Source organism: Podarcis bocagei, assembly GCF_964188305.1.
Source record: "Podarcis bocagei genome assembly, chromosome: 12".
NCBI lineage: Eukaryota > Metazoa > Chordata > Lepidosauria > Squamata > Lacertidae > Podarcis > Podarcis bocagei.
The window spans coordinates 50,914,677-50,939,286 of NC_138137.1; the positions used below are offsets into that span (position 1 = coordinate 50,914,677).

The following is a 24,610-nucleotide window of genomic DNA, read 5'->3' on the forward strand; positions in this document are numbered from 1 at the left end:
ATGTTCCATTCTAGCAGAGAGGGGGGAACAATATGAAACACAGCAGCCTGAAGGGGAAATCTCAAGTACTTGCTACATCCAGGTAATGCCACTTTTCTTTCTTTTAAAAAGGCAGAACTCTATCACACTACAGTTGGGATGGATTATCTCATGATTACATTTTGAGGGATTTCCCCATCTATGTGGCTATATACAAGAATTGGACCTTTCAAACTTCAGTGGGAAGGGGTGTGTGTGATTCTTTACTTATTCTATTAACAAACCACAACTTCCACTCCAATGGTTTTCCTAAACTCGTACTGCAACCACCATATAATATCACTTATCCCGTTTGAACCCTTAACTTATCAACAGCCCTGGTAACTGGGATATAGACATGGTGCAAAGCCTGACAGATATAACTACAATATTTAACAAAAATATTAATGTTTATTTACTACAAGAGTATGTAGTGCACAAGCTTATGTGGTTGCTTTAGCGCAGTACTCTCTCTTTAAATAAGTATGCATTTGCTAAGTTGTTACTGCCACTTTAAATATCAACTGCTTATTTTACACTACCGTTATTAAACCATGGCAGCTCTGAGGAAGCAGTTAGGTTACCCTGTTAAAACCCTTTTGCCACACTGCCCTTGTATCTACACCATCCTGCTTAACCCTCACAAATACTCCAAGTGAGGACTGAAGTGCAGGTCTATTTTTGCTGTCCTGTCCTGGAATCTTCACCCGGACTCTCCACCCGGAGTCCACCTGGACTCTCCACCCGGAAACCAGAGCCTACCATTCCAAACTGCTTCTCACTTCTTCTGCCTCAGTGCTGTAGACAGATCCCACCCCTCTCACTCATTCAGCTAAGCCAAGTGACTCACCTACCCCAGCAAGTCTTTGGCCACCAAACTATGCTGCCTTCCTCTCAGCTCCTCCTCTATTGTCTTCTTCTATGGGCTGTTCCCTATGAACATCAAGCGCCAACCAACATGGGCTGACTCCTGCCCCACCCCAGGTCTGGCCTTAGCCAATCACATGTCTAACTAGGAATTCTACACCTGCAGCCAGCAGTTAGATAATGCATATATTCTACCCTTCTATGCATAATGAGCGTTTTATCTCCACCCCCTCTTCAGGTGTCAGTTAAGGTCCCCCATGACATTTAAATCAATTTTCACCTGATCAGACAGAAGACACCCCCAAACACATTATAATACAAATGTCAGAACACATTATAATACTCAATAAAACTTGCCTCAAACAGGATTTCTTCCTGTTCAAGAAATCAATTTCAGAATAACTACAAACACACAACTCAAATAGCCACAGACCTTGTCTTGTTGGAAAACACATGGAGTGAGAGGGTGGTGACCTAAATTGTAGCAATTATCTGGATACTAATAATGTAATAATAAGTGGGCTAATAGTTTCATTTCTTATATCAAGTACTTTTTCTAGGGAAATTAAGTTACAGCATCCTTCAGATTTTGGGGGCGGGGCGGGTGTGGAATCGCCAAGAGTATTATTTATATAACTTGTATCCCACAGCCTTCATCATGAATGCTCTCAGGAGGCTAAAATGATAAAAACTATACTAATGATCATAAGAGTCATCCATTACAATTATGAGTCATAAAGCCAGTAAAAAAGATGCAATTATGAGTTTTTAAAAGCCCAATAAAAACTTAGAAGTTATTCCTAAATGAAAGCCAAGGTTGGAAACCAGAAACTCAGGAAATTCCATTCTAAAAAGGCAGTTAGGTGTTCCAATTATAGCTATAAAAATTTCCTACTTCACTGGGTATAGCTTAGGGAAGCTATTCACAAGCTGCAGCACTGAGCTCAAATAGTAAAGCTGAACAAGTACTACTGCATGTTCGGAACTTCAATGTAATTATACTGCATTAATGTAGATGATTAACACGCATTAATTAGGAGGAGCTTAGATCATCATTACAAATTATAACACAAGCTTTCCTGATTCAACACTGATTATTGTTCATGCACAATGCAGGCTGATTATAAAGATTATCAAAAAGATACTTTAACCTAATTAAATGTTATAGCCACAACAAATCTCTCTGGGGAGATGACTGTGAATCAGTATGAATGGGGTATTTGTAAACAGCTTTAATAAGATGCCTTGTCATAATTGAAACAATTTAACTGCCAACCTACATGTAGTGAGCTAGGGCCAGATAAGTTAGTTCCTTTTGGGGAGAGAAAGACAAGCCACAGTTGTTTTACTGCATTTCACAAACCCTGGTTTTCACAACTGGTACATATTATGGTGAAATAAAAACCTTTTATAACAAGGGGATTGTTATAACATTACTTCCCAGGCTTAATACACTCAAGATTAGAAGCCAACCTCGGATTTGCCCCTTCCCTGCTTTCCTCACCATGAGCAGAAGTGGGATGATCCTGGACAGCAAGAGAGATTCCATATTTAAGTAAGTTAAAATAGAGAAGAGATAGCCAACTACACTATTCTTGAGTGTCCACCCTATTTTCCAAATGGTGGTTCACTATAGTCTGACACCTTCACAAGTATTCAGGTTCTATACTGATGCTGACAACTACCTACAGAATATTTAACCATCAGGAAATAACAGGAAGAAGCATACATATTAAAATTTGAGACAGTGAGAGAATTATATTTCTTATATACTAACTGTGGCTAACAGTGGTCTTCTCAGCAACAGACGTTTATTTGCTTTTGAATCCAGGGATGTTCTATGTATTTTGCTGACTTATTTTTTGTTCATTTTAATGATGTATTTTTAAAAGACATCTGAAGGCAGCCCTGTTTAGGGAAGTTTTTAATGTTTAATGCTGCACTGTGTTTTTAATACAGTGGTACCTAGAACTTAATTTATTCTGGAGGTCCGTTCTTAAACTGAAACTGTTCTTAACGTAAAGCACCACTTTAGCTAATGGGGCCTCCTGCTGCTGCTGCGCCGCCGGAGCACAATTTCTGTTCTCATCCTGAAGCAAATTTCTTAACCCGAGGTACTATTTCTGGGTTAGCGGAGTCTGTAACCTGAAGCGTCTGTGTTCGGTTGGAAGCTGCCCAGAGTGGCTGGGGAAACCCAGCCAGATGGGCGGGGTATAAATTATAAAGTAATAGTAGTAGCAGTAGTAGCAGTAGTAGTAGTAGTAGTAGTAGTAGTAGTAGTAGTAGTAGTAGTAGTATTGTTTTGCTTGAAAGCTGATCAAGGAGCATTTACTATGAGAAGTTTAATATTTTTCTTTATTCTTCATTAAATGTATTAAAGTCACAAGCAATTTGGACAAACCATGATTTAGAAGTACTGAACAAACAAAGGGACTACTTGAATTCATGGATATAAAGGACATTACCTGTAGCATGGGAAGCTCCAATCATTCTCCCACGAATTAGCCCTTCTCGCTTCTCATTTCTGACTAGCTTTATATTGTTTGGAAGATTTTTTGTTAGATAAGCATCCAATTCTTCTTTCAGATCAGCTAGAGTAAGAAAAGGCAAGGGGAGTAAGACGGCATTTAGTAATCTGTCAGTAATCCAAGTATCCTTAGACTACACTGCACAAAATTAGCATATAATGCAAGAGTCTTTCACCTAATTCACTACTGTCATCCACCAAGATAATTTCATGGAGAAGATTAGATGGGGTGCGGTCCAAAACGCTATGCACTGTCCGAAGCAAGGCAGAGAATGCTTCATTATAGAAACAAATTATAATGCTAGCATAGGGCAGATCATGAGGATAACTTTTTTCTTTACACCTGCAAGAAAGAAAAAGCACATATTATAACACATGGTTTTCAAAGAATGTTGCTAATATTTCACGAACACCCCATATAATACCAAAATAGAAGCTGCACCCTCCCTTTTATAATAACCATGCAATATGCGTGTAGCTATTTCCCCCACAGAATCTCTTTCACTCATGAGTTTAAGAAACCATATGCCCTGTGAATCATTGGCACCTAAAAAAAGAGTCTGGCAACTGAGTTGCTGAGGAATACAGGATTGTGTTTTTTGTAGAGGATGCAGATTTATCCTTCTACTGTGTGTGCTTGTTGTTTGAAGAAACTGAACTCTGCATATTTTACATTTCTTCCTCTGCATTACATTTGTCCACTAACTTTTTTTTTTAAGATAATGAAAACAGGGAATTTAGAGAACACAGTCATCCTATCTCTAAAGCCTCCACAGATAAGTTATTCAAAATCCAGTCCTTTCCCCACCCCACCCCACTCATTTTCTTCCTCTGCTCCTTCCATTCATAGCCCTTTCTTCACCTTACACTTCGTTCATCCTCCTCCTTTCCCCATTTAATTTTTCTTTCAGCACTGCGATACCTTTCTAATCCTGATATCCTTCTAACAAACACATGAAGCTGCTATATACAGAGTCAGACCACTGATCCATCTCATTCAATATACTCCACACAAACTACAGCAGCATCTCAGACAGGGGTGTTCCCCAGTGCTACCTAGAGGTGGCAGTACTTGATTCAGATATTTTCGGCATGCAAAGAATATATGTTCTTTCCCCTTTTAATTCCCTACTTCCCTACTTTACAGTTCCTTAAAACTTTAAACACTATTCTTTAAATTTCTCCACAACTTTTTTTCCTATCCATTTGCATGTCTTTTTAAGACCCAAATATCTTTCCCCTTCTATTCCATTCTTTTCCCCTTCTTCAAGCTATTCCTCATATTCAGCAATTTCCACGGCTCATTTTTACTTTTACTGACCCCTGTACGTACAAGTAGGGCTTCCTATATTACAGAACCTCTTACAATTCTATAGCGTAGAGAAAAGATGTAACAGTACAGCGGTGCCCTGCAAGACGAATGCCTTGCAAGACGAAAAACTCGCTAGACTAAAGGGTTTTGCATTTTTTGAGCTGCTTTGCAAGATGAATTTCCCTATGGGCTTGCTTCGCAAGATGAAAACGTCTTGCAAGTTTGTTTCCTTTTTCTTAACACCGTTAATACAGTTGCGACTTGACTTCGAGGAGCAACTCATAGAACGCGGTGTGGTAGCCTTTTTTGAGGTTTTTGAAGACTTTGGTGATTTTTGAAGCTTTTCCAAAACCTTCCCGACACCGTGCTTCGCAAGACGAAAAATTCGCTAGACGAAAAAACTTGCGGAATGAATTAATTTCGTCTTGCGAGGCACCACTGTAATGATGCAAAAAAAATGATTGTATATCTAATTTCCAGTTAAGCTTGAGTCCTAGGAATTCTCAATTAAACACTGAATCAAAGGAAAGCAGGGTAGGGAGCTGTATTTTTCCTTCCTTCTCTCCAATATTGCTTCTAGAAAATTATACAGGTTACTAAGTTTTGCAAAGTATCTTGCAGCCCTGTTCATAACCATACTTAAAACACAGAATGATGTCAAGAATGAACTCAATGTTCACTCTATCCTAATAAGGAGATAAAGGCCTTTTAAGTGAGATCTTTGAACCTACACATTACAGCAGGATCATGACAAAGCCAAAATCAAAGCTCAAATAACAAAATATTCAGTGATATGCAACTATTAGGGCTGTTTTACAAATCTGGATATTTAATTTGAAATTAAAAGATTGGTTTCTCAAGGTACACAATATATAGCTGCATTGCAAGAGAAAGGAATACAGCCTTTTGTGCATGCATATGTTAAAAGTTGGTTCTGAAATTTTAAATTCTATATGGATAGCAATGCCATAGTGATTACTAGATTTTACATTGCAAAGAACTTCACACACAAAGGGCTCAATCCAGCCAAAGTTAAGCACTTTAAGCAACAGAAAAATACTATTTGTCTTGCATACTGCACAGCAAGAACCGTCAAGCAATTCTACATGTTATGCATATTTTGCCAATGTAAATATAAAAAGGAACTTATTTTCAAAACCATGTTATTTCTGAATCGCTCCCTCTCTTAATATAATTTCTGGTATGGTCTGAATTTCTTACTTCTCATCCTCTCTCATTTCCATCAGCTCTCTATTTGGGGGGAAATATGCTCATTCGACAACTCTGAGGAGACCTTAAATCTGTAGAGGACTGGAAGAAAAATGTTTACTTGATGAAAAAACTACAATGTCACATGTGATATCCTTTTTCTTTCTTTAGCATGGCTAAGAAATAGAACCCAGGACAGGGCTATGAAATAGACAATTTTCAAAGAGTCAAGTTCTATTGGGTGGAGGGAATAAATCAGCTGCCAGATTTTGGGGGAAGGGCCAAAGCTGCTCTCCCCCCAATGAAGAAAATATGGGGGGGGGAATCCAATGGGAGAAAGTAAAGTAATACACTTAAGACTAAATAAAAAAAATCCTTCCAGTAGCACAGCACCTTAAAGACCAACTAAGTTAGTTCTTGGTATTAGCTTTCGTGTGCATGCACACTTCTTCAGATACACAGATGTGTATCTGAAGAAGTGTGCATGCACACGAAAGCTCATACCAAGAACTAACTTAGTTGGTCTTTAAGGTGCTACTGGAAGGAATTTTTTTATTTTGACTATGGCAGACCAACACGGCTACCTATCTGACACTTAAGACTGTTGATGTTCCAGGTGTAGAGCATGTACTCCACTCACAATATGAACTGCCCTGGACTCCATCTCAGAGGAGCCATACAGGAATGCAAAAAGTGCCTCCCCTGTGGTTGTTCTGATTAAAATTTAAATCAACCATATGCATGCCTATACACACTGTAAAATGCTTGATGCTCCCATGCTTGATCTTCTGACTTTTCCCTTCTGCAGGACTAAGCCATTTTTGCAAAGCACAGAGCCCTTTCTTTAGGTGCTATTTCCTTCCCTGTTCACCTTCTCAAAGCAGCTAGACAGCTCCCTAATGGAATCTCCCCCCCTCCCAAGTATATGTAGGAATATATATAGGCACATTGCCAAAGGCATTGCTGCAACATACAAGCCCCATCCTTCCCACTGCCCATCATTCTGTTGGCCTTTTTTGCTAGATCTTCACCACTGGGCTCTTGAAACAAAGCATTCACTTTATCGAGAACATGCAGAAACATACTTTGCATCTCTTGTGTCTGGCACATCTCTGTGATATCCCAACCGGTTACTGATGAGCATATTGAAAGCATGCTTTTGATAGCCCAAGTCTCTCACTTCCTGGTCTTGTTCATTAAAAATCATACCTGCAACGGAGAATGTGCCAAAATCAATTTACTGTCTAATGTATGTATTGCCAATGATCAACTTCTTAAACTTATGTGTTCAGCTAATGATATATTCCAATTCAAATTACTGCCCCATACTCATTTCCTGGCCCAGGGAAAGACTAATGAGGAGGTTTCACTGCTAAACAGGATGGCCTATCTAAGCTCAAGGCATTTATAGCAATATTTGTGCAGTATTTACCATACTACTATGGTACTAATGAAGCTCTCTTTTCAAGTCTTAAGAGAGCCAGAAGAGGTAGCTGGAATACAGTAGTACCTTGGGTTACATACGCTTCAGGTTACATATGCTTCAGCTTACAGACTCCGCTAACCCAGAAATAGTACCTTGGGTTAAGAACTTTGCTTCAGGATGAGAACAGAAATCGTGCTCCGGCGGCGCGGCAGCAGCAGGAGGCCCCATTAGCTAAAGTGGTCTTCAGGTTAAGAACGTACCTCCGGAATGAATTAAGTACTTAACCCGAGGTACCACTGTATTGCTCTTTGGGGCAGGAGGGAGTGGGGGAGAAGGACGGCAAGAATGTAGGAGGCAGAAGGCTAAAATACACACACAATTTGCAAAGCTGGTCTCAATAATTTTAAGTAGTCCCCAGTGATATAGCTGCATGGGATTTCAGAGGAGGAGACATGGCTGTGCTTGCATGTTGATTCAATACACCTAGTCCACGCTAACCGCTCATTAACCTCACTTGCCCATATGACAGGCAGGAGCATAGTAGGCAAAGAACAGATTGTACAGTGCAAAGAGGACAAAATGGCATCAAGGGGCATAGAATACTCCACACCACTTTTCTTTTCTAAACTTGCTCCTTCTAGATCTTCCAGTTGTGCAGAAAACACATCTACGTGTACATCCTTAACAACACTTGTCCATAATATACAGCCATACTGCGGTTAAAATTTTCAGGCCAGAAGAAAACAGCTAGTTTGTTTTATTTTTCACTAAACATATTGAAACCGGTGGATCATGCAGCACAAAAAAGAAAAATCAAATCAAACCAGTGGAAGGCATAGTACAAAGGTTTAGAAAGCAGCATGCAATGAGTTCAAATTCTTTATTATTTTTGTGACCTCTTACCTATTCTTGCACATCTGAGGACTAGAAACAAACACCTTTAGTTTGAAAACTCTGGAGAATGAACCTGGGCTCTGCCTATTTTTTTCTAGAATAGCCAGGGCCCAGGTTCATTCTCCACTCTTTTTAAAGGAGGGAATGCATCTTGGAAATGATTCTAAGCTTTCCTCCCTATTTTACAAAGCATATTCTCTCCTTGCTGCAACTAAAATTGCATACAGCTTATGGGTCATGTAACCTAATCTTCTTAACAGTCAAAGCCAATAGGCATCTTCAGTTCATTCACTATGAAGCAAGCATTCAGGGAAAGCGTGATCAAAAAAGTAAATAAGAATTTTTAGCTTCTCCAATTTCATGAAGAAAAACCTACTGGACAAAAATATGTTTCTGAGAGCTACATGCAGTAATAGCATTCTACACGCATTGGTTAATGATGAATAGGTTCCTCACCCTGAGGAAATAAGAAGGAAATTGAGGCTGGGACCCGGGTGCAGAGTACAACTGGCTCTGTGAAGAAAAGGTGCTATTGTACAAGACACCAGACAGAGGCTGCACAATTCTGTAGTCGTGACTGCTAAGCCTCTTCCTCATTCTCAGTTGGGTCTTATTCCAGGGACTACACTCATTTCCCCTTATCATAGGTGGAACTACAGTAAAGAGACCATAAGTGGCTACATGAGCCGCTGTAGGGGTTCACTGTTGCCAGTTCTGGGCTTCCAGATTGGCCCACCACCACCTTCAATTATGAGAGAAAGAGGGGGGCAGAGAATGTGGGGGCACTTAGTTCCTTGGCTGGGATGTTTTTTTGAGGCTGGCAGATTCTGCAAGCCCTCAAAGATTGTGGGTTCCTCAAGGTTCCTGTTCCCCTATAATACCAAGACTCCTAACAGAATCTTGCTCTTCCAAAGGTCTCCTCAGAGTCCAGACATTTCAGACCAAGCTGTACCCCTAATACTGTAGAATGTGATTCATAATGAACACCATGCTGAATGTCTGGCTTTCATATCATAAACAAAGCAAGTCTGATTACCTTATCAGATGATAATTTCTTTGCAGATGGCAAAACATCCCTAGCATATTTTGGCACTAAACTAGACAAAGATCTATTTGTATTTTAATGGTTTATTAAAATAGCAGATTTAATTGAATTGCCTCTGCATTTTTCATTAGTAATATATATGTCTGGCAATTACTAATCTGGGTAAACCACTGTGCTTCAAGAGCAAGCACTTTTCTAATTTAGGGCTCCCATTCATTTCCTGTCTGAAACTACATAGGAAGACAGAAGCACTTCACATCTGGTTTTCACAATATGAGTTTCAATGCAGTCAATTACTATTCACTTACCCATTTCAGGAGACATCTCAGTATCCCCCTTGATGGGATCCTGTGCAGCATTTCCCAATGGATTCCTGTTCTTACTGTATCTGTGGGGAGCTTCAGGTATGTGTACTGGCCCATGGACAAAACGGGGATAGATCTTTTTAGGAAATGGCTTCTGAGGTTCAAGCCCCTTGATGGGCACATTCTTGAAAGACTGGGTCTCTTCGCTGAAGTTGAAATAAATAAAGAGTAGAAGTGTCCAGGTCACAGATGTGAAGAGGCAGCCATAGCAGAAATAGCGAAGTGTGACACTTCCCATTGTAATCCTAGCATTGTTGTTAGCACATTCTCAATCCCCTAAAAAAATATAAAAGGGAAAAGGGTAAGATTTCCAATTACAAGCCTCTTCCTTAAAGCTGGCCTTTCAGAAAATGATCTATTTTAAATTAACCATAGACTGTAATAATGTCTTGGGAATGATAATTTTTCATCCTATACAAAAACATCAAATCATACATCAACTTATCAGTATGCCAAGTTACCATAAAACTAAGGAACAGCAATGGATACAGAAATTTTAATTGAAGCATTAACAGCATTTTTAAACAACTGATCATTGCAAATATTCTACAAAGAAAGCACCACATAATAAGATTACATTCTCAAATGCCTTGTGGGCATCTCAATAAAATGTCTATCTTGGATAAACTGCTGGCTTCCTGTTTCTAAATGAAGCATCACTCTCAGAAACAAATACTCCCTCCCCTCTCCTTTAAAAATCCTACTGCCCTTGACTTAACAAGCACTTTGTGTTGTATTTGCTTCAGCACTAACAGTGGTTAATGATAACTAAATTCCCTCTCAGGACTTGCAAAATCTGCTTCAGAACCTGATTAAAATAGGTATTCAGTCAGTGAGTCCTTCCTTTTTTTAAACTAACAAGCTACCGGTACTTGCAAATTCAACTGTTAGAAACAGACTGATCTTCACCTCCAATCCTGGCCCTCAGCATTTGGAGCAAAGCGTGTGAGATGCAAAGAAAGAATGGAACAAATACCATGTTAAGCAAGTAAAGTTCATTTATTACTGGAAATGTCAGGTTGAGACACATTAACAGCAAATATAATCTGAACTTTAAACATTTGCAGCCTAACTGCTTAAAATATTTGCAGGACAACTAATTTTTAACAGGGACCATGTTTTGAACTGAGCAAAGGCTGAAAAGTCAGCAACTTTAGCTCTATTTCAACTCATCCTACAGGAGAAAAGACATGAATTCTCAAGCTTTGTTCTCAAATACACAGAAACTCTGGTTCTTCACTTGAGTGCTGCACCACTTCACTCTTGTTTACCCATGTCAGAAAGAACTACTGCAACACCATGTCAATGGAACAAGGGATTGCTGCAGGTGAGGTGGAAAGACCCTGGATCATACCAAGCTCTGGGTCACCAGTCTCTGTTACTAACTTATTGTGTAGTTGCAACTACAGAACATATTTTTCTAGACCCAGGACACAATTGGTAATCAGCTTCTTCTTTCCCCTCCCCTTCAATGACACAAGGAGTTACCGGTACATACACCTGGCTCTGTTTTTCTCCCTCTGCAATCCACAACACTTGCACCTCAAACTCAAGATTTGGCACCGGATTAAGAGTTTCTGCAACTAGCCATAGAGTATTTACTTACCAAGGCCAAGAAATCCATGACTGAAAATACTTAAGCACAAACATGATGGCCTCTCTATGTTGGCCACTCAGTAGAATTCTCAAACAAGGAACAGTATATTTCCTATGAGAATGTCATAACCAGTTAAGAAACATGTTTGGTTCCTGCCCCTTCCTACTTAATTTTGAAATTTATTCTTAATTTTGCTTATAGGCCTTGCTGCAAAGAGCAGTGGCAATGATGCTTCAGCCTCCCACAAATTTTAATTTGCCCACAAACCTGCACTGGCATATATACATATACATGCTGCAATATTACTAATAATATATGCTATGACCTCTGAATTTAGGTCCTCTGAACAGAAGAGAACTAATGCTGCAATCCTATACCCATCAACTTAGGACTAAGCCCCTTTAAACTAAATTCAATGAACAGACATGCACAGGAGTACACACTAAGTTTCCAGTATTAGCTGCTGGTCATTAACAGTGAGACACTTTGTCCTCACCAGTACTGTAGTACAAGAAGGGACTGGAAGGTCAATTTCCTAGATATAAGTAATCCAGTGTACCTATAAAAATTAAGTCATCTTCACAGAGTTTCTTCAAACTGTATCCATAGCACTTTGTTAAATGAGCTGTAAAGGAATGCTGCAGATACACACATCTCAGCTGGACAGTTTTAAGATTCGCTTTCTGAATAATAGAGTGAAAAAAACAAGTACTGACCTTTCTCTATTAAAGTGCACGCTAGCAGAGGACAATGTTATGTAGTAAAAGCATGTGCCCTGTAGTTACAGCATAATCTAGTTGGTGTTTTCATACCAATAATTACAATAAAAAGCACAGCAGCCCTTTAATTAAAACCAGTCCATTCCCAAAAGGATTCAAATCCCCACTCAATCCAATGGGTGACCTTGGGACAGTCACTATCTTAGGAATGACCTACCTGACAAGGGTGTTGGCAAGGATAAAATGGAGAGAGAAAGAAGCGTGGAAACCACCTTGAGTTCCTTGGAGTAATGGTGGAATATAAATATAATAAAAATGGTTTAAAAGGAGGGGGCAATTTGTGTGCCACTCTGGAAAAATACAGCTACTCTTAAAATTTGATTGTATATATAATTCTACAAATCACAATGACATATCACAATCGACACAGGAGACAGTTATAAGCAAGCTAGTCAAAACATGAAGTCCAAGAAGTAATGCTGATATCTTCAAAACAGATGCATTTCTTTCAACCTGCCTATTTTATTTCAGCTTCAATGTTCCCTTTCCAAAGGTAGTATCCTTCTTGTTTGCCATATTACTCTAATTCTACTTGATGCTGTTTCTCCTGGGAGACGCAGAGGTCCAAACTATCTCTTTCCTCCTTTATGTTGCTCAAGAAAAACAGATACAAGAAAATAGTGTTTGCAGCATCCAAACCAAATTGCTCAGACCATCTCAGTTAAACAGTACTATTTAAAGAACAAAATAGCATCAGGCATCTCTACACAAGACACCACTTGTATGACAGAAGACACAATAACAGAAGACACCTCTTACACGACAGTCTCTAAACTGAAAAGTCCCAAATGCTGTAGCCTTTCCTCATACAGGACTTGCTGCGCCATCATTGTGGCTGCCCTTTTCCAAACCTGTTCTCTTCAATACCCTTTATAAAGTGAGAAGATCAGAACTATACTCCAATTGTAGTCATTCCCACAAGAAGTAGTGATGGTCCCCAGCCTGGATGGTCTTAAAAAGGATTAGAAAAATTCATGGAGGATAAGCCTATCAGTGCTCTGCCATCATGGTGGTATGCTTCTGATTACCAGATGCTGGAAACTCCGGGACAGAGGAGTGCTCTTATCCTCATATCCTGCTTGCAAGTTTCCAACAGGCATCTGGATGGCCACTGACAGAACAGGATGCTGGACTAGATGAGCCTTTTGTCTGATCCAGCATGCTCTTCTTCTGTTCTTATGAAAATCAAGCAAGTCTACCATCACATTCTTAAACGGGTCTAATACAAAATAAAATTATTATTATTATTATTTATTTATACCCCATTCATCTGGCTGAGTTTCCCCAGTCACTCTTGGCAGCTCCCAATCGAATATTAAAAACACAATACAGTGGTGCCTCGCAGGACGAAATTAATCCATTCCGTGAGTCTCTTCGTCTAGCGGTTTTTTCGTCTTGCGAAGCAACCCTATTAGCGGCTTAGCGCTATTAAAGGCTTAGCAGCTATTAAAGGCTTAGTGGATTAGCGGCTAAAAGGCTATTAGCGGCTTAGTGGCTTAGAAAAGGGGGGGGGAGCGGAAAAAAATCGGAACACTCGCAAGACGTTTTCGTCTTGCAAAGCAAGCCCATAGGGAAAATCATCTTGCGAAGCTTCTCAAAAACGGAAAACCCTTTCGTCTAGCGGGTTTTCTGTCTTGCAAGGCATTCATCTTGCGGGGCACCACTGTACCACATTCAACATTAAAAGTTTCCCTAAACAGGGCTGTCTTTAGATGTCTTTTAAAAGTAGGATAGTTGCTTATTTCCTTGACATCTGATGGGAGGGCGTTCCACAGGGCAGGCATCACTACCAAGTGAAGACTGAGATGCTTAGGAATCCAGGTCCCATGCCCAGCACTGACTTCCACACTTGTATGGTACAAAGAGATTTATACCATGTTGCATATAGTCTTTGCTCCATGCCACAAGCCATGCTTTATTTGCCCTATACAACTCAAGTAAAAAATATTACCAACGTGAAATACAAATTTCACAACCCATAATTAATTCCCTGAGTGCAAAAATTGAGTTTGGCATCAGAATGTTGCCATGTTTTCTTTCTTTTTTAGCTGAAAGATACTGCCAATTCTGACTATGGTGAAATGGCTATATTCCATCATTGCTTCCACAGAGTTTTAACTAGTTCTAGCTTTTCTAAAACTTTCACAGATTTTGCAGACATGAGGATAAATTGAGGAAAACATTCTGTCAAAATTTTCCCCCAAATATGAGACAAACGGAAAGGCGGTTCATTATTAATCCTGACTAATAAAAATCTGAACAGTTCTATATTCCAAAGAGCCATAATATGTTATAGTCTGGTTACAAAGTAACTGCAAGTTCCCAAATAGTTGAAAGCTGTAGGTACCTAGATTGGGGCAAATAGCCTCAGTTTACATTAGCACTTTGATTAGCCTTAAAAGAATAACAGCTTAAGGTTTGTAGAAAACAAAGGTGCTCATGGCTTAAATGATGATAACAAGGATGTCTGTTATCCTACCCAAAATATCAAACTTAAATCTAAACACTTTTATGCAATCCATGCATGCTTTTAGGAAATGTAACGTTCTCAAGAGAGCTAGGAAGAAACAGAAAATTAAAGCTGTCTATAGACACGTGAAACAGATACTCAGGCAACCTTATAATATATTAAGATAGAAAATTTTAGCAGTAGCTATAGTAGGCTAAGTATCTATAGTATTTTTTCCACAACAATAGCTAAGAATACTTGGCTACCATCACAGATCAGACTGAATAAGCTACTAAAAGTTTCATGACCAAGCTGCTGGACTGAAATATAATAGATTGGTTAAATGTCATCTAACAGGATCACATGTCTCAATGAGAGGCAGATAGACCTTTTTCTTGGCACACATAAAAGATTTCACGGTTGATAGACCAGGCCTAGAGGACCATGAACTGATCAAGGTGAGGGAAAGTGGAACCACTTCCAAGAGGTGCATCAAGACAGGTTTGTCTCTTAAAACACCACTAAAACCATTCACAGCAGAAGAAACACCTAGCCAGAACCAAAAGCTGAAGTGAAAGCTTCTAAACCCTTCCAAGCAGAGTTACCAACTGGGAGATACAGAAGGTACAGGTGCACTGGGCACCATGCCAGCAGAGGTCATAGAATTTTAGCTTTCTTTGTATTTAAAAAAAGGGCAGCAGTCAATCAGATATATCAAAAGAAAGTTAGAAAACAAAACACAAAAACAATGTTAAACCAAAGAGGTTTTCCTCCACAAAGTGGAGGGAGCATGTGTGAGCTTAATCCAGCCCTCAATATTTTATTCAAGTTGGTGCCCCTGAGTTGAGTTTTGAACTCAACAAAGGAACTGACTAGGTATGATACCACTACTGCGAAAGGCAGGTCATGTTCATTTTCCATCTAGCACCATAGAAGAGGAATCTGAGCAAGACTCCAATCTAGTTGAAACGCATCAATAGAGTTGTGAAATATAGACTAGCTTACTGTGACATCATCCTCACTGAGTGAAAGACAGGAAAACAAAGGCTTTCTGCTTCTTCCGCATTCTGAAAGCTGAAAAACTGGAACGGTCATAAAAAATGCAATCAATAAATCAAGTTCTAAGATTGTTACCTAAGGTGAGCTATCAATCTTAGCTTAAATCTATGCATATACCAGCCTTCAAATAACTTAAGAACTGCACTCTTTTTTTACCCCTCTCAGATTGGAATTGTTTCAGCAACAGCATCTTTGGAGAGAATGCACTTCCCAATTCTATAACTTTGGCAAGCTGATGGAAATGAAGAAACTGTAGAGGCAATACTATCACTTCCTTCACTTTTTTTAATTCTCCTTTTTTAAAAAAGAAATGGTTGCATACTACTTTTGTCTTGCTAAAATTGTTTCATCTTAAGCCTCTTTAAAACTGTACTATTGGTTTCCAACATCCAATTGAAATAACAAATGGGTTATTGAGGAAGGCAGAAGCCTAAACATTTAACAAAGCAGCTGTAAACCACTCTATTTGTTTATTCAGTTATTTATTTGTGTATCTACTGTAACTATACACATGCACACACATTAAAAAAAGACTGGCAATCACATCCACCGCTAAACCCAATATGTTTTGACTATACACAATTTTGGCTTTAGGCACAATCTCTAGAACGTAGCCCCCACATAAGTTTTCCTACGTCAGTTCTGTAATTTTCCCTATATTATCCCCTGCTTCAATAACTAGTACTTAATCAACATGGTACTAAACCCATCTCTGCCAGAAGATTAGACTTTGTAGGGTTTAGCTGGATTACTGCAGCAATCAGAGGCTGAAGAATGGTTCTCCTTTCCATATCCTACTTTATCCTTCTATACACTCTCCACAACAATTGTTCAGTCATGAACAATACTTCAGTTATGAGAATACCACCCAAAAATAATAAAAGGGCACTACCTATGCAACACATCACTAGTAGTGACAGTGAAGATAAAAACAATAATACATTGTTCTCACCTACATGCACGCTGGGGCTGTAAAATCCACATTTTACAAATGTCTGCAATACAATAACAGGATGCAATTGCAACATATTAAGGAAACAAATGAAAGTTTTTTTCTGATTCACTGTTGATATCCTAATCATCTGCCAATTCTCAACACTGTAACTGTGATAAATAATAGTAAGGATCGTTGTTGCTTAACCTAGTCAACAGCAGTAGTAATTAAATTCCTGAGCAAAATAAAGCAACTCCCTGTCCTGCACTAACTTGTGCCAAGGAAAACGCAAGGATTATTGAAGCACAGAAATCCAGGTCATGTGATATGTTAAGAATGGAGCTATTCTGTCTCCTACCTCACACTGTTGCTATTTTCCAGCCAACAAGGTTCAGGAGTTAGGGCATTCCATAGCAGATATAACATGACACAATGGGAGTTTTTAAAACATTATTTCCAATGTTATTTTAACTTGAACTTTCCACAAGAGAAAGATGCCTAAGGTGACAATCCTATATACATTTATCTGAGAGTAAGTGTCACTAAAGTCAATGGGATTCAGTTTTCAGTAGACATGCATAAGGCTACAGTGAATAGGAATATTTTGATCAATAAACTGAATATTTTTCTGTAGCTACTAAAAGTAAGCATGCAATAACCCATAGCTATACAAAACTTCTAACCAGGGCTTAGAGAAACTCTTACCAATTAAAAAAAAGTGTGAAAACTTACTTCAGATACTTCTACTCAGTGCTATTTTTCTAGAAAAAGAGATGCCAGAACTCACCATAAACACCTCCCTTGTTCTCTTCTAATAGCAATGGTGCCCTGCCACCTCAGAGGTGCTGGAACTGAATTCCGGTGAGTTCTGGCTGAAAAAAGCCCTGCTTATACTTAAAAAAAAAACACTACCACATATCATTCCTATATAAGCAGGGATGAAATTCTAAACATCAAAACCTGTACAAATATGAAGAGAGCTTCCACCATGACATTCGCTTCTGCCTTACAATGGTAGAGAATCTATGATGTGGTCATCATAATAGAATGCTATACATTTCAGTATACAGAAAATTCTGGCTCACACCAGTTTCTCCTTTTCTACAACTCATGTTAGAAATGCCTGTTCCACTTTCTCCACTACATTACGATCAGCAAACAAATAAAATTCTAATGGTTGCTCAGTGGCAAGTCTGACTGAATTAATTGGGTCTTACTCCCGGAAAAAGTGTGTTTTGGACTGAGGCTTTCTCTCAGCTGCCGATTTATTGACTGCCACATTCTGACCGGGGCTGAAAGCATTCATTAGGTAGCACAAAAGAGCATCTCAAAGGAGCAAAACCATCTTGCTCATTGGTTGCAAGAACTTATAAGCAGCTGGTTGTATAAACAAACAAAAAAACAACAACAACAAAAAACACCCACAAATCTTTCAACTCCAGTTTCCCAATATCCTACAAAGGTGGGAGGGAAAGGAACACAACCATGACAACAACCCCACACTTCTGCATACTATACATACTGATCTTCCACCTCCCCGATCGCACAGTGCGTACAAAAGAGGGACCTACCTAACCTGCATGTGGAGATCTCGAAAAGGTACCTCCTGGCACTGCGGCAAACAGGAGAGGAAAAGGAAGGCAACAACTGGCCTGCGAAAACTGCTCATATTTTTACTCACCTGATGCACTGTTGCCTCGGGTGCACGTCCCCCTGATTGATTGATTGATTGATTGATTGATTGATTGACTGGTTGATTTGTCCTCTCCAAAACGGGAGGAAAGAACAGATTCCCTCCCTCCTTCGTCTATCCCCACTTTCGGAATTTAGATTATCAGGCTCCCGAGCCAGCGTCTGTCTCTCCCCGGCCCCTCCCTGCCAAGTTTCTCCTCGCTCCCCGAGATTCAGCGCAATTCCTTGCACGTCTTACACACGCGTAGGTCCCACCGGCGCTGACTCCCAGGTTAGCAGGACACAAGAGCGCGCGCGCGCACCCCAAACCGTCCTTCGTTTGCTAAGTTAGGTATGTTCCGTAAAAGAACGTTGGAGGATGCCGTTAACATTTAAACACTGACAACGGCCGGGACGGGGCGGGGAGAAGCAGGACGTTAATTCACGGGCTGACTGACTTTGCAGCGAGCGTGGCACGGAAGAGGAGACTCCGGACGAATGCTGCTGGCGGGGGTAGGAGAAAGGCGAGAGGGGCCGACGCGGCTCCCCCATTCAATCGGCGCCCCGGGAGCAGGCCTGGCGTCCGCACCAAAACCGCAGCCGGGGGCCTCAGGGCGCTTTCCTGAGGCGGGGAGGAGGTCTCTGCTGCCGCAGCCGGTACCTCAGACTCACCCGCGTTGTGGCCACCGTGCGACGCGGCTGCTGGAGGGCGGCGGGGCTCAGGAGCGCGACTCGTCGGAACCGCCACCATCCTCTTCACCTGAGGGACAGAGAGAGAGAGAGAGAGGCGCTGGCGGCAACGGCTCTCTGAGGGGAGCGCGCGAGGGGGGTGGGCAGCGGCGCGAGGCACCAACCGTCAGCGGGAAGGTGGGAGGGAGCCGGAGGAGCGGGGAAGCGGGTGAGGGGGGGGGAGACAAACCGCTCCTCCGCGAGCCGCCTCGCCGCGGCCGCTTAGTGGACACGGTCGGCCACGTGACGTCCCGCTCGCTTGTTCGCAGGCGCGAGCGTGCGTGCAGTGCGCGTCGCCATGACACGAGAGGCAGGGCTGTTTGCTGCTTGCCTCTCCCGCTGCTCTCTCTAGCTCTCATTCTCGAGCGGCGGGACAGGCAAGTTTTAAGGCAGGCAGGCAGGCGGGAGATCCGGCCCAGCCCACGCCCTTTGAAAATGTGGCTGGTGCACAGCACGTGAAGTAATAACGCAAAAGAAACTCTCCCAGAGGTCTTGCATGAATTGGAAATAGAGAAAGAAAGAAATATCCACTCTTGTTTATTTTGCTACATTTTAAAGAGGTCAAGTACTCTACTAATAGTTTATAATGCTGTTTTAGATATCGTCTTTTTGGCTGTTTGTACCTTTATGCCTCCGGCCCTGAGGTGAGAAATGGCTTTCCTCCTTGGGGGCCAGATTCCCTCATAATGACAGCTTTGGGGGCCGGATTCTGACAGGGGAGGGCAGCAACTCTTTATTTATTTCTATGCCACCAACACAAAGAGAGAGAAAGTGGCTGTGAACAGCATAAAACCAACTTCAGTTGCATCGGTAAAAATGACTTCAAAGGCTTGAGGAGAGTATTGTGGTTGCTGGGTGTGGCATTCATCTTCCTTTGCAGCAACCCCTAATCTGCAGTTCTCTGCTCTCTTCCCTAGTGTGATAGATGTGGTTTCTTTTTTGTGGTGAGACTTCCCGTATCAGGTTGATGGTGATGCCAATTTCCCACATGCACTGTGTCAGGAAGATTTTGGGCATCACATGGCAGGAGAGAATCTCAAAGATGTGCTCTCCCAGCCACATTCCCAGCGTGTTCACACTCCTGTCTCAGAATGGCAGGATCCCCAAGGACATACTTTATAGAAAGCTGGCTTCAGTCATCAGGCCCATTGGCAGACCAACTCTGCATTACAAAGATGTATGCAAATGTGACATGAAGGCTGGCAACATCCCCCACCCTGTGGGAATCCCTTGCAGGATGATCACAGCGCCTGGAGACAATTGGTCAGGTCATGTATCCACAGCAATGACCAGAGGAGGAGCACAGAAAGAAGAAACGCCTGGGCATACTGTATCTGCACCAGCACCTTCATCTGCCCCACCTGCAACAAAACATTTCTCTTCCATATCGGTCTCTATAGCCACAGCAGGTGCTGTAACTCTCGAACTTCACCCCTGAAGGCACACTTTTCCACTGTCTCCCAAGATAGACAGATCCCAACCATGTTGGTCTCATCTAAGAAGACTGTGGTCAATGTAAGTTTTTCATTCGTAAGGATGAAAAATAAAATTTAAGGGTCTGCGAATGGGATCAGCTATTGATCTACGTCATGTGGAGGCAGAGTTTTAATCAACAAAAAATACTCCATTCTCACAACTTTAGAAAACACTCGCCTCAAATGTTGTGAAAGTTTTTGGGGGGTGGATGCCTTTGGGGCATAGGTTATTTGAAAGACCATAATTATTTTTTCATAATGATAATTAGTAAACCTAAGAAGCGAATCTGTTGTTGTGAAAAAAGTACTAAATGTAAAGCAGTTTAAACATTTCATAAGATTCCATAGCAGAGAGGCTGTTCTCCACATGGCTTAATCTATCTTGGCTTGACAGCACCCACATTAATTGGGTGTTGCAGGGACCCTAATCTTGTTCAGAAGGCAGTGTTTGCTCAAAGGAATGCATGCTTTTAATGCTCTTATGCTCAGGCAGCTTAGGAACACATGCAATTCAAGAAACTGTATTAATTAGTGGGAATAAAAAGCCACTCCCCCACTAATCTCTTACACTTAACCTCCTGCACAGTTTCTAGAGGGCAGAACATTTCAGTGTTTCCATCTGTTAACTGTTCAGCACCTCGAGGGCAATGTGTGTTAGAAAAGTTGCTAAGGCACAAACAGCTTCTAATATGCTCAGAGCCTTTTAGAAAGAAAGCAATAATATAAAGCATGTACAATTTGTCCTTAATAACCACAACATTCTCTCTGTTGGAAGCCACCTTTTGCTTTGCTGGACTGTTTTCCTGGTACAAAAGCAAGAAAACAGCATTTTTGAAGGAGTTGCGTCATGGGCACGGTATTCTTAATCCATCTTTCCTGGTTCAGAGGCTTGGGGCCTGGTATTGCATATCTGAGGACCATAGGAAGCTGCCACGTGCTGAGTTGGACCACTGGTCGGTCTATCTCAGTACCATCAATACTGCCTAGCAGCAGCTCTCAAGGCTTTCAGATAGGGATATTTTCATCCTGGTTAGATATGACAGAGATTAGACCCAGGACCTTCTGCATGCAAGGCAGAATGCTGTCCCAGTGAACTAAGAAAGGGTGAGTGGGACCATGTCCGTCCCCCCCAGCCCTTACCCTTGGTAGGGCCTGAAGTCCCACCTGTTTCTTCCTAACCCCATCCCCTATGCAGAATCAAGCATAAATAAGAATAAAATGATCTTGAACCATCTAGCATTGGCTTAACTCAGAAAGCTGAGATCTGTTCCGTCCAGATTTAACCCTCTGGTGGATTTGTGTACATGTATTACTTTATTTTATAGCCTGCCTTTTAGTATTTTGACTCCCAGAGCAGCTTGCAAACAATCAAAGCGACTGAAAACTTTAACAACACACAATATAGATACTGTATTACAATTGACAACACCCAAAGGCTCAACAGAGGCAGGACTCTGCCCCCAATCCAGATGGTATCAAAAGTTTCAAAAAGTAAGTATGGCACCAAGAGGGCCTCCCTGGTAAGTGTATTCCAAAGGCAGGATGCCATTCAGTCAGTAGAGCATGAGACTCTTAATCTCAGGGTTGTGGGTTCGAGCCCCATGTTGGGTGAAAGATTCCCTCATTGTAGGGAGTTGGACTAGACTCCCTTCCACCTCTACAATTCTATGTTTACAGAAAATGACTTCTCTCCAGTCTGCAGCTAGCTGGCTTCAGGAAACTGGAGAACCCAGAGAAGGGCCTTTGAAGATTTATTTGTTATTTTATTTTTTCACAAAATTTGTATACCGCTTGATTGTAAAAAAAAAACCTTCAAAGCAGTTTACAAAGATGGAATTTATGTACAGGAAGGAAGGCAGTCCTTAAGAGACTTGGATCCCAAGCCATGTAATGAAAGCGCAAGCAATTAAGGGAACTATATAAGGGCTGCCCGATTAAGAGGACTACATAAAGGCAGGATTTCTTTGCCATCATTGCTTCCTCAGTGAACTGCCCTGCAGAGCTGTTTTGGATGGTGCGTGGACTAGTTAGATTCAGTCTAGAAATTGGAACAATGTGCCCCTCTAATAAATGCAACTCATTTGTGAGTTATTTTTAGGATAAACCTGCTTGCATCCATGCTGCCTTTGATGCCACAGTTGCAATGGATACAGTGAAGGTGTTCAGAGTGCCAGCTGCTGATGAGCTGTGGGGTCACTTTCAATTGGTGCAACCTGAAGATGTGGTCAGGATTCTTGCAGGAATGAGGTGGTCCCTATGTCCTCTTGCTCGTTACCCCTCTTGGATTGTGATGAAGACGATTTTAAGGGAGCGTGCCCAGTTTGGGCACTGGGCACCGCGCTGCAGGAGGTGCCACAACAATGGTGTAGAATTTGAGAGCCCAAAGTTCGCCACTGCTTGTGAGAGTAAACAAAGACCAGCTAACATGACCAACAGTCAAGGATGATGAGTTGTAGTGCATCAACATCCAAAGGGCCCCACATTGACTATCCCTGTGTCACAAAGCTGCAGTATTACTTTCCGGTTGTTATGAAGCTTTGCACTTCAAAAATCTCACATGCAATAAATACTCTTCTCTTCCATCTTTGGTAAGATGCCACCCCTGATATATCCACTAGGTGGACCTCCAAAGCAACACAGCACAGAAGGAGGCTGATCATGAGCTAAGAGAAAGTTCTGCGCTGATAGCTCTTATTGTCCCATTAATGCTTGGAGTTCCTCTGCAACTACATAATCACAGCTTTAAAAATGATTCTGGAAACTTTGTGGTTTCCTCCTAAGATTGCATTTTGGTGTGTGTGTGTTTTTTCCCATACTGTCTGCAGCACTCCAGCTTTATTCAGGGCCGGAGCTAGGGGGTGGTGAGGGGCCCCCCTGCCAGGGGCGCAGGTGGGGGGGGCAAAATTGGCTACAAAATATGTCCATAAATATGTTTATAAATAAAAATATTGATTATTGCCTCATAAGAAAAGGTTTTTAATAGAGGGTGAATTGAATGGGGGGGGGGGTTGGAGGAGAGGCAGAAGGAAGAGCTAATTTGTCTGTGGCTAGGGGGTGCAATCTGGACGGTTCTGCCAGGGACCCAATATCAGCTAGCGATGGCTCTGGTCTTACTAGGTGCATGCTAAGTGAGATCAAGCTGAAGTACTAATGGGTTTCTCTTCCACAGAACAGCTCTGATGTAGTCTGAGTGAAACAGGATGAATCATCCTTTTTTCCCTTCACCATTGCAAAGTACCCAAAATAACACTTTCAAATTTCTGCGACCCATTTCTTATGGGTCAAACCATAAAAGCAATTGCCTGTCTGCTGTTCAGCACCTGAAATGTGCTGAAAGCAGTGGCAGCTGGTACCTCTTGGCACTGGTAGAGTAGGGGACTGGGACCCCGGCAGCAGGTGGATCCGAAGCCAATGACAAGCTGGAGCCAACTAATTCTACTTTTGTTGCCGCTCTCCTCCCTGGTGAGCTCTACAAGGAAAATGCTGGGATGAAGGAGGAGGAAGCTGGCATTCAATGCTGCCACCCTTAGACTGAGAGTAAGTAAGTAAGAAGGCAGGCTGGTTGGTGGGGCAGTATCCCATTTGCCCTAAAAGACCAGTCCCACTGAGGGGGGGGGGTCATGCAAAAACAGTGTGCCTTGGATCCTCTGCACACATGACTCATGCAAGCATCTTTCTTCTCTTCTTCTTTGGCAATCACACATAGCCGAGTAAGTGTGTCTTCCATGAACACGGTCTTAACAGTGAGTCCATAAGCGACTGTGGAGGCCAATTCTGGATCCACATATCCTTCCGCAGTGGGGACACAAATTTCCAGGTGGGAGTTGATCACGGTGAGGGTTTGCCAAACGTGTCTTCCTCTTGGCTCGTTTCTCCTTTTCGCCCTGAGTTCAGGCTTCTTCAAAGTCCACAACACCTTTGGTAAAGGCTGTTCTCCAATTGGAGCGCTCAGAGACCAGTGTTTCCCAGTTATCGGTACAGTGGTACCTCGGGTTAAGAATTTAATCCGTTCTGAAGGTCCGTTCTTAACCTTAAACTGTTCTTAACCTGAGGTACCACTTTAGCTAATGGGGCCTCCCGCTGCCATCACGCCGCCGCTACGTGATTTCTGTTCTCATCCTGAAGCAAAGTTCTTAACCTGAGGTAGTTTCTGGGTTAGCGGAGTCTGTAACCTGAAGTGTCTGTAACCTGAGGTACCACAGTACTTATGTTACATTTTTTTAGATTTGCATTGAGAGTGTCTTTAAACCTCTT

The 24,610-nt window shown here is 41.6% G+C and overlaps 1 protein-coding gene across 4 annotated transcripts in view; it reads right to left on the reverse strand.

Annotated features, from left to right (window-relative positions):
* The window catches only part of GALNT11 (polypeptide N-acetylgalactosaminyltransferase 11), a 29,290-nt gene extending 10,185 nt beyond the window's left edge, over positions 1-19,105 (reverse strand). Inside the window, exons 1-6 of one of the 4 annotated variants that reach the window (XM_081163687.1) lie at positions 18,825-19,105; positions 15,494-15,570; positions 9,607-9,939; positions 7,019-7,142; positions 3,589-3,755; positions 3,351-3,476 (exon numbers count right to left, since the gene is read on the reverse strand). In XM_081163687.1, the coding sequence (XP_081019813.1) occupies positions 3,351-3,476; positions 3,589-3,755; positions 7,019-7,142; positions 9,607-9,901 (712 nt within the window). In that variant the 5' untranslated portion in view covers positions 9,902-9,939; positions 15,494-15,570; positions 18,825-19,105. Of the gene's footprint in view, positions 1-3,350; positions 3,477-3,588; positions 3,756-7,018; positions 7,143-9,606; positions 9,940-12,496; positions 12,778-15,493; positions 15,571-18,162; positions 18,376-18,824 lie in introns of those variants that run through there. The other 3 variants (XM_081163686.1, XM_081163689.1, XM_081163688.1) reach the window with 3 other exon arrangements.
* Positions 19,106-24,610: the final 5,505 nt, after the last annotated feature.